The sequence below is a fragment of the Notolepis coatsorum genome (genome assembly GCF_963971535.1).
Source record: "Notolepis coatsorum genome assembly, chromosome: 17".
NCBI lineage: Eukaryota > Metazoa > Chordata > Actinopteri > Aulopiformes > Paralepididae > Notolepis > Notolepis coatsorum.
The window spans coordinates 42,326,256-42,345,934 of NC_140181.1; the positions used below are offsets into that span (position 1 = coordinate 42,326,256).

Here is a 19,679-nt window from a genome sequence, read left to right on the forward strand (position 1 = left end):
GGGTCTAGTCACTGTCAGCAGTTGACTCTGCTTCACAACAAAGGCACAGATTTCAATGACGGCTTGCTTTAGTAGGTTATATACTTGTTGTGTGCGCATGTGTGTGCACGTTAAGGATGTCCCGATCGCATTTTTTTGCTCCCGATCCGATCCCGATCATGTGATTTTGAGTATCTGCCCATACCGATCTTTTCCGATCCGATGTTTCACATTAGTAACCAATTTGACGCATTTTTGTCAGACACTGGCGAAGCGAGACAAGCCCCTCTGTTGCCTCAATAGCCCCAGTCGAGCGCGGCGGCTCACATTACATTCACCCTGAGCCCCTGAGAATGTGCTTCATACAAGAAATATTCAAAGTTTCAATCTGTTTGCACATTAGTGCAAACATTCACAATGTTCGACTTAGGTAATGATTTGCTCCATTTTGTATTTTATTTTTTTATTATTTTTTAAACAAACACATAAACAAACATGACAACACACGATAAGATATACAAGCATTAGTTGACAGTGCACATCCAATGAAATCACATTTTAGTTAATTGTCTTATATAGGATATACCCTTAATACCTGTTATATAAAAACCTACACACATATGCTCCAGCTCGTACCCCCCCCCTCCCGGACCGGACCCCCCATTGGATAATCCATTCATTTTCCCTCGCTCCTAACCAGACATTACCATTATATGCTTTGATGATTTGCTCCATTTTGGTCTGAAATGCTGACAATAATCCTCACAAAGCGAATGTTGACGTTATCCAGGCGAACGTTCATTCAAGCGAGGCATTGCAATTAATACAGCTGTTTGGCAGAGCACCAGCCGCCGAGTCCCCCATTCCTTTGCTCGCTCTAGTCACATAACATGACGTATTAGATTGGTTGTGTTGAACGCAGCTCTGTTCTTTCCTCCACGTGGAACGTCCGCCTTGCAAACATTGCAACTGGCTATTGGACTGGCTTCGGTTTCAATTTTAAAATGCTTCCAAACTTCTGACATTTTGTCTAGCAGGTGGACCTGCCGGTGTGCGACAATAAATAAATGAATGATGATATGTAATTTAAAACCAAAACTAAGGCCTCAGTAACATGTTTGTTGAATAAAAAAAAATAAAAAAAAAATTGTGTGTTTGTGTATATGTGCGTGCAAGCTGTGTGTGAGTGTGTTTGCATGCATTGTATGTGTTTTGTGCACTTGAGTTTGTGTGTGTGTGTGTATGTATGTATGTATGTATGTATGTATGTATGTATGTATGTATGTATGTATGTATGTATGTATGTATGTATGTATGTATGTATGTATGTATGTATGTATGTATTTCATGCACATGCATTTGTGCATTCATGTCTGCGTTTGTGTGTGTGTGTGTGTGTGTGTGTGTGTGTGTGTGCACTCATGCCTGTGCGTCCTTGGCTGAGCAGGGAGTTTCCGGAGGAGCTGTCCAGTCAATTGAATAGGTGGTGTTAAGGTATTAGATGGCCACGGCCTCCGTGACTCATAGGAAATAGCTTCAGGTCAGCCTGCATTTTACTTGGCGTGGGTGGGTGTGGGTGGGTGGGTGGGCAGGCAGGGATGGGTTGGGTGGGGGTGGAGATCAGTTTGCAGAGGCTTGTGCTCCGCTGGGGGGGTGAAACAGCTGGTACCTCTGGCTCCTGTGGACCTCCCGCATCCTGAACACTAAACACCACTGTGCTTGCTGCAGCCATGTTAATGTGATGGTAGGAACAGACGGGCGAGGATTCTGGTTCTAAAAACACATGCATCATGTACTTAAGTGTCTGTGATGATGACCCACACAGCAGACTGTCAAAATATAGTGTGGTGAAAGTAGGCAGCCGGACGGACAGACAGATAGACAGGCAGACAGACAGACAAGCAGGCAAACCGGCAGACCTTTTAGGTCAACTCTGTGTCTTGCTATTTTTATAGCTGACTCATTCTCTCTTCTCTCTCTCTCTCTCTCTCTCTCTCTCTTTCTCTCTCTCTCTCTCTCTCTCTCTCTCTCTCTCTCTCTCTCTCTCTCTCTCTCTCTCTCTCTCTCTCTCTCTCTCTCTCTCTCTCTCTCCCTCTCACAGACAGACAAACAGACAGACAGACAATAACATCATATCAGAGAACTGGCCTCTGTGCCTTCCCCTGTCATCTCCTGGAACAACCTTACACAAGGTTTTCCATGGAAAGACTGTGAGAGAACCCACTGTCCTTCCACAGTGTGACATGTGAAGCATGCCACCAGCCCTCTCTCAGGACCCTGCGTGTGTTTTTGGGGGCTTCTTGTGTGTGCGAGTGTGTTTGGATTTAGGTGACGTGTGTCAAAGTCCTCCATAAAAAAACAACAAAAAAAACATTATTTTCCATATACTGTCTGTCAAGAGTAATCACTTTTAGTAGAGGAGTGTTTTTAATTTTTTATTTGAAATCTTTATTTCGAACATGCAATGAATACAAACAAACTAACAAAAGCAAAACACAACTCAATCTACATGTTCGAAAAGGAATAGGAAGAAGTATACACTTATTTAATCCTACCCCTTTTCCATTACTCAAATGAGTGTACTATTTTAAAACATAAAAAAAGAAACGAAAAATATATATATATATATGCAAAACAAAAACTATATATGTAAAACATGAAGGAAATAAAATAAAAATGTAAACACCCGTGAATATCAAGTCCCTTCCTCATCCCTGTACCTTGTGAACATCATTTTCTTATACATCAGTTTGAATTGTCGCATGTTTGGACATTGCTTTAGCACAACATTCAGACTGTTCCACAGTTTCACTCCACATATCGAGATGCAGTGTCTTCTCATGGTAGTGCGTACATTTAGCACTTTTAAATTGTGTTCTCCCCTCAGATTATAACCCCCCTCCCTATCAAAGAACAATTCTTGAATGTTTCTTGGAAGTGCATGACCCTTTGCTTTATACATTAATTGTGCCGTTTTAAATTCCACAAGATCATTTAACTTCAATGTCTTTGACTCCAAAAACAATATGTTAGTGTGATCACGATAACCTGCAATGTGAACTATCCTTATGGCCCTTTTTTGGAGTATAAAAAGTGGTTGTAGTGTAGACTTATAATTGTTTCCCCAGACTCAGTGTGATGTCATTATGTCATCCGTCAAGATTATTAATCACTTTTAGTAGAGGAGTGTGCTGTCATTATGTCATCTGTCAAGAGTATTAATTAGTGGTGGGACTCGATACAAAATTTTAATCAAATTGATTCGAGACTTTATAGTTAATTAATCGAAATTAATTGCATATTAATATTTGATGAGTAAAGCACATTTTTCAATTCAAATGAATTTTGGTATACGAGTGAATCAATGAATATACATTAATTATACATATGTTTAAGCATCAAAATTCTGTATTAGCTACTACACAGACCAACAGATCAATGCAATTTTTTAACAAAGTGCAGCAATTTTAGGAATAATATATATATAGTGCAAAGGACCTTTTGTAAACTCAAGCACTTTCGAGGTAAAAGTTAAACGCAGTACTTTCAAGTACATTCCAGAACAGTTGACCATTGGAAAAGAAAAACTCTTGATCTCAATTTCTCTTTTTATGAACAAACCAGACTATGAAAAAAAGTTATTTGCGATTTATTATACTTTATATTTATAGCACATGCATGAGTCTGGTCTCTTTTGAAAGGTAACATTCTTACACAATAAAGAAAAATCATCATGCGATTAAATGCATACTTTTTTCTTTACTTTTAATTCTTTCTGTAGTTAATTAATCGAAATTAATGCGATAAAGTCCCAGCCCTAGTATGAATCACTTTTAGTAGAAGGGTGTGATGTCATCTGTCAAGAGTATTAATCACTTTTAGTAGAGGGGTGTGATGTCATCTGTCAAGAGTATTAATCACTTAGTAGAAGGGTGTGATGTCATCTGTCAAGAGTATTAATCACTTTTAGTAGAAGGGTGTGATGTCATCTGTCAAGTGTATTAATCACTTTTAGTAGAAGGGTGTGATGTCATCTGTCAAGAGTATTAATGACTTTTAGTAGAGGGGTGTGATGTCATCTGTCAAGTGTATTAATCACTTTTAGTAGAGGGGTGTGATGTCATCTGTCAAGAGTATTAATCACTTTTAGTAGAGGGGTGCGATGTCATCTGTCAAGAGTATTAATCACTTTTAGTAGAAGGGTGTGATGTCATCTGTCAAGAGTATGAATCACTTTTAGTAGAGGGGTGCGATGTCATCTGTCAAGAGTATTAATCACTTTTAGTAGAGGGGTGTGATGTCATCTGTCAAGTGTATTAATCACTTTTAGTAGAAGGGTGTCACCTCACCACAAGGATCAGATATGGTGTCATTTGTCATTCCTTACTGGTCTCCTCACACACCTGAGTAGCTGCACCATAGATGCCTCGTAGGTGTTTGGAGGTGAATGAGAACCATTGTTGAACAGGTTGTTTGTTCCCCTGCACTTTACATCAGGGGCGTTCGCATTACCCCACAGCGTTTAAATGACTGTGGAGGAAAAATACCAGATTGTAGCTTTTTGGAAGGTTTTCCCCAGGGTATGCTACTTAATTCAAGTACTACATGTAATTTGAGTTAATTCAAGTCGAATGCTTTTAAAGGGATCGTTGGAACCCAAGCCATATTTGCTACTTACCAGTGATGTTGTTGATCGGTAGAGTCCTTTCTCAGTACAAGTTCAAGTTCATATTTCATCAAAATCCTTTTTATCATTAGTAGATGGAGAATTTCTTCACTTCAGGATGGCCCTAACACCCCTGATTACCACAGGACATCATTTCATGGAGAATGTCTTCACTTGAGGACAGCCCTAACGCCCCTGATTACCACAGGACGTCATTTCGTGGCCTGGCTCTTTTTACAAGGCACGTTTGCGTTGGAAGATCCATGGGTAATCGTGTGTTTTGGTTGAGTGGCACAGCCAGGTTTATAACGATGGGACTGGAGACTCATCTGGAATTGGGCTCCACACCTGTTTGTAGAACCAGAGGTGTGACATTGAATGAACAATGGGATTTACTCATACCGCGTGTGTATGATGTGCTGAACACATACACACACACTCTTGTATCACACACACACACAAAGACGAGTGTGTCCCACACACTCACCGCCTCTGGAGAGCCCCGGCCTGCCCCGGCCTGTGTTGGAAATTACCCAGATGTATTTTGGCTCCAGATGTTCTCGCTAGCGTCGTTCGCTAATGAGCTAATTAACCGTCACTATGTTTGTGTGAAAAGCTGTTTGTTCACGTGGATTGGCAGCTTCTTCAGTTATACTCGGGGGGGGGGGGGGGGGGGGGGGGGGGGGTACACATGCATCTTTGGCCGTTTGAAGTTGCAGGTGACTTCCTGGTATACCCTCCATGACTTAACCACCAGAGTTGTGTTGAATTCACATTCATTAACAAATAAGTTGATACTTTCAATCAAAAGTTAAAATTGAGTTCCTGTTACCCATGTAACTTTGATAGGACAAAGCCTACAAAACTCATCATAGCTTTTGATACAATATTGTTTGCACCTCAGTAGATCATTATGACATGATATGATCATATCATCAAAGCACATCTGATTATACGGTGAACTTCCTATTTTGGAAACCATGTATCATGGTGTTTGAAGGCTACACTTGAACCCTTTTTTTATGGTATTTCTGCTTTTATTGTGGACAGGACAGTTAGAGACAGGAAATCAGGTGAAGAGATGGGGGAGGACATGCAACAAATGTCCTGGGCCGGATTCGAACCCAGGATGTTGCGATCACACAGTATGCGTCTTAATGTGGTGTGCCACCGGGGCACCCCTACTGAGTTTGTCAATACTAAAGTGCGCAGTGAAATGATGGCCTGTACTAGTCAACATCTTGCCAGACAATGTTTAAATAAATGGGTTAAAAAAGTCAGATTGACAACTTACACAGTACAACAGACATGCATGGTACAATCAATGACAACAAGAACTTGTACACAGTACAACAGACACACGGTACAATGACAACAGGAACTTGTACACAGTACAACAGACACGCATGGTACAATGACAACAGGAACTTGTACACAGTACAACAGACACACGGTACAATGACAACAGGAACTTGTACACAGTACAACAGACACGCATGGTACAATGACAACAGGAACTTGTACACAGTACAACAGACACGCACGGTACAATGACAACAGGAACTTGTATACAGTACACAGTACAACAGACACATGGTACAATGACAACAGGAACTTGTATACAGTACACAGTACAACAGACACACGGTACAATGACAACAGGAACTTGTATACAGTACACAGTACAACAGACACGCATGGTACAATGACAACAGGAACTTGTACACAGTACAACAGACACACGGTACAATGACAACAAGAACTTGTATACAGTACACAGTACAACAGACACACGGTACAATGACAACAAGAACTTTTATACAGTACACAGTACAACAGACACACGGTACAATGACAACAGGAACTTGTACACAGTACAACAGACACGCATGGTACAATGACAACAGGAACTTGTACACAGTACAACAGACACGCATGGTACAATGACAACAGGAACTTGTACACAGTACAACAGACACGCATGGTACAATGACAACAGGAACTTGTACACAGTACAACAGACACGCACGGTACAATGACAACAGGAACTTGTACAACAGACACATGGTACAATGACAACAGGAACTTGTACAACAGACACATGGTACAATGACAACAGGAACTTGTATACAGTACACAGTACAACAGACACATGGTACAATGACAACAGGAACTTGTACACAGTACAACAGACACACGATACAATGACAACAGGAACTTGTACAACAGACACATGGTACAATGACAACAGGAACTTGTACAACAGACACATGGTACAATGACAACAGGAACTTGTATACAGTACACAGTACAACAGACACACGGTACAATGACAACAGGAACTTGTACACAGTACAACAGACACACGGTACAATGACAACAGGAACTTGTACACAGTACAACAGACACACGGTACAATGACAACAGGAACTTGTACACAGTACAACAGTACAACAGACACACGGTACAATGACAACAGGAACGTGTATACACTACACAGTACAACAGACACACGGTACAATGACAACAGGAACGTGTATACACTACACAGTACAACAGACACACGGTACAATGACAACAGGAACGTGTATACAGTACACAGGAACAGCACCACACGTAGACTATATCACTGTCCCTATACATTTAGTCCCATGTTGCTACGGCGGGAAGTACATCCTTTTCGTCACGTCTGACACTTTGTTTTTATTTGATCACATACGTCTCTTTCCTCCTCAGTCCTGGAGAAAAGCGAGTTCAAGGATGAGTCGCAGTTCTTCCGTTTCTACGCCGACGAGGAGACAGAGGGCACCGGAGCTAAGAGCAAACAGCTGCAACGCAACGACTTCAAGCTCATAGAGAACATCCTGGCTAAGGCCCTGGTGGTGAGCAGGCACACACACACATGCACACAAGCACACACACACACACACATGGACACGCACACACACACACACATGGACACGCACACACACACACACATGGACAGGCACACACACACACACACACACACCTCAGGCTGCGGTTACATGAAAAGAAAAACATTGTTTCATTTCACTTTTCAGAACGTTGTGTATTGGCAGGCAAGTTAGACGTTGTTTGTCTCCTGTATGCGCGGGAGGTTTGTGTGTGCGCCTTGGTCGGGAGTGTGTGTAAAGCACAGCGGAGCCCCGCTCCGCTTCAGACAGATAGAGAGAGCACAGCATATGTAAAGTCCATATCTCTCCGGAGCATCGCAAAGCGCGCCTTGCAGACGTCCGAACGAACACTTGATCACCATGCATCGGTGTCTACTGCGCATGGGCGTTGGCCGTGAACGACTCCGTATCTGGCTCACGCAGTTTACATGGCACCATTGCAGGGGAGTTTTGAAAATGAAAACCCCCTTTGAGCGTTGCCGCTAGGAAAACGAAAATGCCTGCCAAAACGGCGTTGCCTTTTAACTTGGACATGCAAACGAAATAATTCGAAAATGAAACGTTGTAAGTGTAACCAGGGCCTCAGAGAACATCCTGCCTAAGGCCCTGGTGGTGTGCAGGCTCACAGATGTGTGATGTGTGTCCTGTAACTTGTAATGCTCTATACACTCAGTGCCTTGAAAATGAGGGTCTCCCTCAATGACTCCCGAATTTAAATAAAGTATAAATAAATACATGCACACAAATGGACACACGCACACACGCACACACAAACCTCAGAGAACATTCTGCCTTAGGCCCTGGCGGTGAGCAGGCACATACATACACACACACACACACACACGCACACGCACATGCACACAGACACACACACATGATCATGACAACTTACACTGGCCTTTTAAACGTCCCATAATTCACATGGCATGTTGTCTGTAAGTAGTCAAATCAGGATTCAAAACGGATGTAATTGAGAACAGCTTCTACGTCCTTGACTCCAATCTGTTTGGACCTGTGTGTGTGTGTGTGTGTGTGTGTGCGCATGTTTTTGAAAGAGGCAGAGTGTGTGTGTGTGTGTGTGTGTATGTGTGTGTGTATATATTTACTCACACTTGAGTACATGTGTGTTTATCTTGATTTCCACCGCCAGATATTATTAACATCATAACACACGCACGCATGCACGCACGCACACACACACACGAGCCTCTCTGCGCCTCGCCTCCTCTGCTTTGAAGACAATGAAGCCCCTTTGAAGTTCCTGTGATCCACGCACGTCTTAATCAGGGGCGGATTTAGGATTGTAGGAGATCCGGGGCTTATATATATTTTCTTTAATTTTTTATTTTTTTTGGCAGGCAAGAGGTGGTTTGGAGGGGGTCACGCACGACACGACAGATTATTTTTGAATTTAATGAACCTGTACGTGCAATTTCCTGCAATATAGAGCCTTCAATCTTGACCAATAAAGCTGCTCTTTTCACTATAAAACTCAGTTAACCATAACGTAGTTATGGTTAGATTTATATATTGGGGGGGATATATCATATTTTTTATATAATCAAAAAGTGGTGGAGCAAGATCATACCTTTGCTCCCCCAAGTTCAATAGTGGGAGAGCAGAGATGCTCCGAATGCTCTTATGGCCAGGCGTCTATGATTCACTGATACAAAGTAAAATAGTGCAGTGCAATAAAATAGTTAGTAAAATAGAATAAAATAATGCAATAGTGCATTGCAATAAAATAGTTATCATCGTATTTTTTCGGGAGGCCGGTAAGGAGTGCATTACAGTAGTCGATTTGGCTTGAGATAAAGGCATGGATCTGGTTTTCAGCGTCCTTTTGATTTATAAATGGCCGTACTTTAGCTATGTTTCTAAGGTGGAAGAATTAAGTTTTTGTCAACTTGTTGATTGTGATTTAAAGCTTAGGTCTGAGTCTACCATAACACCAAGACTTAACTCACTCAAATACAGTTAGCAGCTGGATAGACCACAGATGGAAATTAGCTTCTGCTAAATCTGGTGCAAACATATTTTCATGTAACAATGATGAATTGTAAAAAAAAAAAAAAAAAAAAAAAAAAATTAATTAATTTTCTTTAAAATAGATTCTGGGCTTTTCAGAATACATCCGGGGCTTGAGCCCAGGTAGCCACCCCCTAGCTCCACCCCTGGTCTTAATGCCTTTTGTCTTTTGGATATGAAGTCAGCTGTGATGAAGGCCAGCTCTCAGACAACAGATAAGACCAGGCAGAATCCAGGCTGTGGTGTGAGGTGACGCTGCGTGGCTCATCTATACACGCTCGTCTCCACTTGGCTCAGTTCTAATTAGCATGTGATGACTTTGATCGGTTCAATAAAGGCTTGATTTGAATGTTGATGGAACATGAATATTCACCTACTGAGTCTGTTGTTGGAGATTTCCCCAGAGTCACGGTTCTCAACCAGTCCGGCATCAGAACCAACTTTAAGGAGTAACTACAGTAAACACACAGCCATGTTGCTGCCCCTAGTGGTTGATATATTCACCCTGTGATGTCAGAGAAAATATCAGCCACTGAAACGGTACTGTCAGCAAGATGTCCATGTGTTTAGTTACTCTTTGAACATTGGCCATGAAAGTCATACGAGAGTATTATTATAATTACATTGCAAGATATTAATCAAGTTAGTATTCTTTATAAGGAAGGAAAAAAATAAATCAACTCAAGAAACATGTCACATGTGGGCCGCAGATAAATCATTCTGTGTGCTGTTGTTTTATTTCTGGCTATTATTATAGATTCTTTGAGAGGATCACAGCACTCATGACAAATCAATATGCTGCAGTGCCAGAAGACTGGAAAACAGTATTAGGGCAGAAGGTTCTGTACACTTGGTCTTGTAGTCCAACAGCAGATATTTATGGTGTAGTCCTCTCCATTCTCCAGATACTGTTATTGTAAAAATAAAAATATTACATTAAAATGTCATACATTTTAAGGCTCAAAAGTATTCCTGTACTCTTAAGTATCTCAGAAATGCAATTATTGATCTGTTTCATTCCTGGAGCTCACAGTAAACCCAGAAACAAATGATGAGGTGCAGTGACTTCTGTGTTCTGATGAAAGTAGAAGTTCAAATCAAAATTAGGATGATTATCTTTCCAACAGTACCAAGAATATGCAGATTTTCACGATAGAATGTAGATGCTTTAGATCAGGGGTCACCAACCTGTTTGAAACTTAGAGCTACTTCATGGTACAGAGTCATACAAACTGAGAGCTACTTCATGGTACAGAGTCATGCAAACTGAGAGCTACTTCATGGTACAGAGTCATACAAACTGAGAGCTACTTCATGGTACAGAGTCATACAAACTGAGAGCTACTTCATGGTACAGAGTCATACAAACTGAGAGCTACTTCATGGTACAGAGTCATACAAACTGAGAGCTACTTCATGGTACAGAGTCATACAAACTGAGAGCTACTTCATGGTACAGAATCATACGAAGGGCTACCAGTTTGACACTCTTCTGAAATAACAAATTAGCTCAGTTTGACTTTAGTTATATATTATTATCAATGATAAATTATACTCATCTTTGTGAATACACTGATTACCATAATGATTTCTCACTATAATTATCAACAATTACTGAACAAGGTGGGAAACCGATAATATCAATATTCAACACTTTATTGCTATTTATCTCAGCAATTGTTTACATTTTTAGATGATCACTTCTACAACATTTCGTAGGAAAGATTTCTCATTTTCACAAGCCACTGAGGCACTGACAAACCCTTTTAACAAATCATGAACTATTGCACCATGTTCGGAAAAAGTTATCAATTATGTAATGTTTAAGAAAAATCAACTTTCATATTTTTTTATAAATCTGACCACATTTTGAACTAATGACCAAAACTGCTGCATTTTAAACAAAATTATATCTGTTACATTTCATGAACACACTTTTGAATTGAACACATTATTTTTATATTGTATTCAACTTTGCCATGGCACATCTGGTTTCTTTGTTAGTGGGAAGACTGGCATTGCATGCGGTTCACCAGTGTATTGTAATCTGGTGTGTAACTTGACACTGCAACTCTGAGTGAGTCTTGCAGAGGCGTGTTCTGTGTTTGTTCTTGATGAAGTTCATGTCAGAAAACGCTGATTCACAGAGATGGGTTGAACCAAACAGGCTGGCAACTTTTATAGCTGCTGTGCATACCCCACTGTACTTTTCTGTGTCAACAAGGCACCAAATGTTTGGTGCAGCCTGGTAGGCTTTGAGGTGGAGGTCATTTTGCAATGTTACGATTTCAATCTCCACCTGTCCAGCTTCCAAATTGAACGTTGCACTTAGTTGCTCAGCAATGCATGTTATGTCCACGTTCATGAAAAGATTGGAAATTAATGACACACGTGGCTCAAGCTGAAACTCTTCTCAAACTCTTGCCCAAGTGTGTTTATGACTTGACAGTACCTTTCTGCAACTTTGTCAAATGTCTCTTTGTAGTTCCCCAAATCATGTTCAGCCCAGATTCGTCTCAAACAAAGGACTAAACACGTTTCGCAATTATGCCACAACAATGTGGAACGCCCTACCCACAGCCGTAAAATAATGTGAATCCCTACCCTCCTTCAAAACCGCTCTCAAAGAGCACCTACGGGTGGCTGCAATTAGAAACTGGCCCCGGTAAATGTCCAAACACCCCCCCAACCCACCCACCAAACCCCCTCCAATGTACAGTTTCTTCCCCTTCGAATGTATACCGGTATATTTTTTTATGATCTCTTTCTCTTAAACAGTACTGTTGTGAAGGGCCAGATTAAACCGAATATATATATTTATTTATATATATATATTTAATTGTATTTGTATATTCTCTAATATTCCCTGATATCCCTTGTATATTCCTTGTACAATATGCATTGAATATCCATTCTAGCCTACTGAACATCCCATAATAGTCTCCATTCTACTATTGGTCGAGACCTTGGTGCCAGGCTGCCATACCCCTCAGACCCAGTTCAAACGTACCGCTCCACATGTACGAACAAGTCCTAGTTCCGCGTAGGAATCTGGCTACCGCACCACTAATGGGACTATTTGTTCATAGTGCGTATATATACTGCGCTACTAAAGTAGGACTTCCTTTTCAGTCCAGTTTCTTACCCTCCAATAGAGTCACAGACGTAAAGCCTCCCCGCGACGCCACGTGTGGGAGTAAGGCCAAGTTCGCCTACCATCGGTATTGAGACATCGTGTATATTAATATTTGAATAGTCATATTTGGCACTATATCGTCGAGTTGGACGTAGTCTATTAAGCTAATAATAGTCTGTTAATATATAGTGCTTCGTGCGGTGAGAATACTACCGTAGTCAGTACCCCATCGTTTCGGGCAGAGAACTGGCTGCTTACCCAGGGTGGTTGACCCCATGTGAAGCTGCACCCGAGGAGCCCCAGAGCCGACGAGCGAGTGGACCTGTATACCGGATTATTCTACCGACGACAGCCTGCCTTCCCAGGCACGGATTATGCTTTGTATACTTTGATTATTCCATGGATAAAGACCCCCGACACTGCCGTGTGTTGGAACCCCCCCCCCCTGGAGAGGACGCAAGGTGAGGAGACGCTCTGCAAGACGAGGTCGCTTCACGTCTCTCCCCCGTGGACCGGAGAGAGCCGGCCCACAAAGAGTCCACCTGCTTTCATCTGTGGTCCAAGGATCGCCGGCGCATTGAACGGCACTACAGTGGGTTCACCTGGGATACCCTTGGCCGGACGAGGCAGCCGGATTCTACCCCCCCCCCCCCTCCTACTCCTGTCGGCTTACAAGCGACCGGATTAACCCCCCCTTAGTGTATCTAGTATATAATCATTAAAGTATCATTGCTGTTATTCCTTAACTATTCCAGGTCGTATATTTACCACCTGCGCCATCAGAGATTGGACATTCTCTATTGATATACCGACGAATACTCTTTGCCATAAAAGTGCATACTATTTCAATTCATAAATGTAATTAAGTGATTAAGTGCTTGCTCTACACACCATTGCTGTGTAGTAATAAACGCATACTTCGACTTCGTACATTTGTGTTGGATCCGTTTCATCTACGTGAGAGTGTTCATGATAATATATTTATGCCGTGTACTGGGTGGCCGAATATTAAGTACAAAGGTAGTGGTAGTAAGTATCATATCTAGTAATACAGTCAGGGAATTGTACCCCTCAGTTACAATTGGTCCTTCGAGCCGGAGGGTAATTAGTGTAATATTAATATAGTGTTATTAATATTGAAATGGCCTATGATGAACACTCCACGAAACGATCCTCCTAACCAACGCCCGCAGCGCGAACGACGGCTCCCTCAGTACTTAGAGGCTTACGCTGTCAGTCAACAACCTAGTCTTCTACTAACAGTAAACGCGGTAAAACTAGAAAGTAAAAGTATGTCTAACCCCAACGCCCAGACTACCCCGACCATAGAGGCCCCTACGGGCTCTAATGTAACTGACCAAGTTCACGGTGGGGACCAGTGGGAACCAGACATGACTTCACACCCCGCCAGTACTGAAGAAGTAGTCCCCGATGAGTCCCGGGAGGAATACAACGCTACCGAGAGAGAACTCGGCACGGAAGAAGACGGGGAGAGCACCGTGGAGATAGAGCTCCAAGGCTCCGCAAGGAGTACCCCGAGGGAAGGCTCCCCTATACAACCGCCTTCTCCCAGCGAGGCAGAGAGGACCCTACAGCAGGCCTTCCTCATCAGCCTGAACGCCGCTGCTGAACGCGACCGACTGCAGATCTAGCAGCGAAGCGAACACGAGCAGATACGTCTAGAAATAAGACGCATTCAGATGGAAGAGAGGAGGTCCGGTACAGCCCAGGCTATACCCCCGCGGAGCTGCGCTACAGACCCCCGACTCTATACACGGGTGAGCACGACGCACGACCCGCACCGAGGAACAGCACCTGGACAAGCGGGCCATGGTACACTGCCGGTACCAGCCCATACCAAGGAGCGGGAGGAGACTCGCCTAGGAGGCTTCTCCCCCAACGCTCGCCGATGTATCCACAGTCAGCGTCATACATTGGCACGCCTATGGTACCCGACTTCACCCAAGAGAACCGGGCCCAGTATACAGAACTCTGCATGTGTCTGGAGACCATGTTGGTGGATGTATTGGATGAACGCCACAAATACGCCATCCTACTGAAGCACTTAAAGGTACCCCGCGCACATAATATAGCGCTCGCCTACGCGACTTCCACCACCCCATACACAGCAGCGCTGGTAGCATTGGACCAGAGGTATGGGCGCATATGGGATTACGTGATCCAGGAGATCCGACACATCGACCGCTTACCCCCAGCAATAGACAATCGAGCACTGGACGACCTGTCCATCAGAGTGCAGTCCCTGGTAGGGATGTTGGGAGCGCAAAGAGAGAAGGGGAGGCATGAACTTTACGCCAACTCAAATGTGGAAAGGATTCTGGAGAAGCTGCCGCCCGCTCGTCAGGAGCGCTTTAGGCGGCAGAGGGACCACAGAGACCCGAATGGCCCCGAACCGAACCTCCTCGATCTAGCAGACTTCCTGGCGAGAGAAGTCAGCAGCCTATGGCTAGATACATTCGGACGGAGCACACCTGGCTCCAGAGAAGGAACCAGACGACTAAATGATGGAAGAAGATCGGTGACCGTGATGCACCAATCGGAGTCAGTACCGAGCAGCAGGAGCCACAGTACCCCCTCCAGAACGGAGAAGTGGAAGATAGTGTGCCCCTACTGTGAGAAAGAACACTGGCTAGCGCAATGTGACTCCTACCCCAAGCTGAACGCGGAGGAAGCAGGTCAATGGATAAAGTCCAACAAGCGCTGTTTTCGCTGTGCGCGCTCACACATGGCAGCCGAATGCCGCTTAAAGAAAAGGTGCACCAAGTGCGATGGAGCCCATCTGGACATACTTCACGACAGTAACAGACGGCGCCCTTCACCTGCACCATCCAGCCGCAAAGCGAGCGTCATGTACATCGATCCCGCCAGCAGCAGTGGAGCCCGAGTACTCCTAAAAGTAGTGCGTGTGACACTAAGCTACCAGAATAAAGTCCTGGACACTTACGCCGTCCTCGATAACGGGTCAGAGAAGACCCTGCTGCTCGCCTCCGCTGCGGCCCAGCTAGGGCTGCGGGGAAGCGAAACCCAAATGACAATTCGGACAATAAGACGAGATTTGAAGACGATAAAGGGCGAGAATGTCTCATTCTCTATCGCAGCAAGCGGCCAGCCTGAGCGACGGTACCAGATTGCAGACGCTTTCACCAGCCAAGAAATAGGACTGTCGCGGTACACATACCCCGTCGCCAAGCTGATGGAGAAATATGCACATCTGCGCAAGTTACCGATCCCGCTCATAGACAATGCTATGCCGACCCTGTTGATAGGCTCCGACCATGCAGACCTCATTGTCCCGATAGACCGGGTTCATACCGGACCCCGAGGCTGTCCTGCAGCAGTCGAGACCCGTTTGGGATGGACTCTCCAAGGCCCGCTCGCCAAATCTCTCAACCGAAGTACAGCCACTAGATGTCTCCACTCCCGAGTCACAGAGGGAGAAACCGCACTCCTGCAACACGTAGAGCGGCTATGGACCTTGGAACAAATGCCCTTTAAGAACGGAAAGAAAGACATTTGCTCTAAAGATGACATTTACGCCATTCACCTCCTCGAGACAGGGACCAAGAGAGTCCCGGTCAACGGCGTGTTGAGATACGCCACGCCACTCCTGCGGCGAGAAGGAATGCCTACTTTCCACGCCAAGACAGACGCCACAGAACGGTACCTGCTGAACACGGAGCGGCGCTTAGCCAAGAACCCCGCCCAAGAGAGTGTATACCGCGCTGAGATTGAGAAGCTCATCACAGCGGGACACGTCACAAAGATGGACATTAAAGAGGCTGACCAGACCACTGAATCGTGGTACGTGCCCCACCACAAGGTCCATCACAACGGCAAAGACCGCATAGTATTTAACTGCAGCTACCAGATCGGATCCCAAAATCTAAATAAAGAGTTACTGCCCGGTCCCACACTCGGCCCCTCCCTACTCGGCGTTCTACTCCGCTTCCGCCAGGAAAAGGTGGCCATCAGCGGGGACATTAAAGGAATGTTCCTGCAGGTGAGATTAGTAGAGGCGGACAAGCCCCTGTTACGGTTCCTATGGAGAGAGAAGCCAGGAGATGAGCACCCAGCCATCTACCAATGGGAAGTCCTCCCCTTCGGAACGACGTGCAGCCCCTGCTGTGCTACATTTGCACTACAGAAACATGTAGCAGAGGACCCAGCAGCGGACGAAGAGGTCCGACACAGCGTAAAGAACAGCTTCTACGTAGACAACTGTCTACAAAGCCTTTCAACCCAAGAAGAAGCCGAGGCTCTCCTGATTAAACTCCGCGCCTCATTGATCAAAGGCGGCTTTGATCTCAGGCAGTGGGCCAGCAGCGATCCGCAAGTACTGCGCAGCCTCTCCTCCGAGGACAAGGCAGCCAGCAGCGAGACCTGGATGGCTACAATCCCGGGAGAAGCCCAGGAGATGACCCTGGGATTGGTGTGGCGATTCAAAACAGATTCGCTTCACTACAGACACAAGCCCCTGACTACGGAGCAGGGAAGGCCGGCGGCGGCGCCGACCACCAGACGGAGTGTGTACACAACACTCGCCCGACAATATGACCCGCTAGGATGTATTCTACCGTACACCACCAGGGCAAAAATGATTGTACGAGCATTGTGGGACAAGGACCAGGGCTGGGACGACCCCATTCCCGCACACCTTGCATCCACCTGGAGAGAGTGGGAGATGGAGCTCCACTCACTCCCAGGCGTTAATATGCGCCGAAGCTACTTCCCACCCACGGTGAGGCCAGAGACATGTAAAATGGACTTACACGTCTTCAGTGACGCCTCAGAGGTCGCATACGGATCAGTAGCCTACTTGCGGGCCCAAGACCAGGGGGGAGAGATCTACACAGCATTTGTCCTCGCCCGCTCGAGAATAGCCCCACGCAAGCAACAATCTATCCCACGTCTAGAGCTCTGCGCAGCCCTAGCCGGAGCGCACCTAGCCACGCTCATCCAACGTGAGCTCACCATACCGGTGTCTAGAACAATCCTGTGGTCAGATTCCACGACGGTACTCGCCTGGATCAAATCGGACTCATGCAAGTACAAAGTCTTCGTGGGAGTCAGAGTCACCGAGATTCAAGACTTAACCGAAGAGTTAACCGGAGAAACAGAGTGGCGCTACGTTGATACAAAACAGAACCCAGCTGACGTCATCACCCGGGGGATGCCCCTGGATGACCTCACCCGTCGCAATGTCTACAGTGACGGCCCCGCATTCCTAAGACTCCCGGAAGGACAGTGGCCCATGCCTATCCCGAGGGAAGCAAGTCCAGAGGAGGTGGAAAATAAGAAGTCTGTGTTCTGTGGATTGAGCACCGTAGCCTCCACCGACCCTAACATAGACGATTGCACGTCCATAGAGAGTGCACAACAAAGAACATTCCTGCGGTACCACCCGGAGTGCAAGTCCCCCGCTGATATGTCAGCAGCTAACTACGAGGAAGCAGAATTGCTTCTACTGCAGCGAGCCCAGAGAGACTCGTTCCCCGATGAATTGGCCTGTCTACAGGGAGGAAAGCCCGTCCCATCCGACAGCAGATTAATTCACCTGGCCCCCGAGAGCGACGCTCATACCCTCATCAGAGTGGGTGGTCGCCTACGCAGAGCCCCCAATCTACCGGATGACATTAAATACCCGATCGTATGGAACAGCCGACACAAGGTCACAGAGCTGATTATAAAGAAATACGATGAGGATGTACATCACGCAGGAGCAGAAAGAGTCTTCGCGGAAATCAGACGTCGTTACTGGATCCTACAAGGAAGAGAGGCGGTACGACGCTTCCAGCGAACATGTCTAGACTGCCGCAAGTGGCGCGCGCAGCCCAGCATACCAAGGATGGCTGACCTTCCTCCATGTCGCCTCCGAATCGGTGACAAGCCATTCCACTCAACGGGTATGGACTGCTTTGGCCCGCTGCACATAAAGAAAGGAAGAGGAACCGAGAAGCGGTGGGGTATTGTATTCAAATGCATGACCACCAGAGCGATACACATCGAGCTTCTCCCGACCATGAGCACAGACTCCTTCCTTATGGCCTTCCGAAGATTCACATCACGGAAAGGAAGACCGTCTACCCTATTGTCCGATCATGGGACAAACTTCAAAGGCGGCGAAAGAGAGCTGAGAGAGAGCTTCCAAGCTATGGGCCCAGAACTTAAGACCCACCTCGCTCCAGCACAGGTTGATTTCCAATTCAACCCCCCAAACGCACCCCACTTCGGTGGCACTTGGGAACGAGAAGTGCGCTCCATAAAGACAGCCCTGTACGCAGTACTTGGGGCCCAGACTGTGGCGGAAGAAGTCCTAATGACAGTCCTCACGGAGATTGAGGGAGTACTTAACTCGAAGCCCCTCGGATATGTCCCCAGTGATGTGGCGGATATCGACCCAGTTACCCCCAACACACTCCTGATGGGGCGGCTAGATCCTGCATTACCCCAGACAATGTACCGGCCTGAAGAAGCGAACGGCCGACGAATGTGGAGGTACAGCCAAGTATTAGCCGACAAGTTTTGGAACAGTTTCCTACTGCACTACCTACCGTCTCTACAGACCCGCCAGAAGTGGGTAAAGGAGAGAGACAATTTGACAGAAGGAACAGTCGTCATGATTGTTGATCAATCACTGCCCAGAGCTATGTGGCCGGCCGGCCGCGTAAGCAAAGTGATCACCGGTGCCGACGGCAAGGTCCGAGCAGCTGAAGTGCTCGTCCAGGGTCGCACTTACACCCGTCCCGTGGCGAGGCTCATAGAACTGCCTCGACTCCCAGACACAATCGATGATGACCATGACCCTACAACCCTATGACTTTGTGAAGTTGACTGACCCCTACAGCAAACCCTTATGTGTAAATAGACAACGCGATTAATCTGTCTCTGTTTAACTGATTAGGTCTGGGACCTATTCAGGGGGTGGCTGTTGTGA

The 19,679-nt window shown here is 45.5% G+C and overlaps 1 protein-coding gene across 2 annotated transcripts in view; it reads left to right on the forward strand.

Annotated features, from left to right (window-relative positions):
* The window catches only part of prex1 (phosphatidylinositol-3,4,5-trisphosphate-dependent Rac exchange factor 1), a 278,977-nt gene that overhangs the window by 173,478 nt on the left and 85,820 nt on the right, over positions 1–19,679 (forward strand). For both annotated transcript variants that reach the window (XM_084333669.1, XM_084333670.1), the window contains exon 16: positions 7,382–7,527. In XM_084333669.1, coding sequence (XP_084189795.1) covers positions 7,382–7,527 — 146 coding nt within the window. The remainder of the gene's footprint in view (positions 1–7,381; positions 7,528–19,679) is intronic.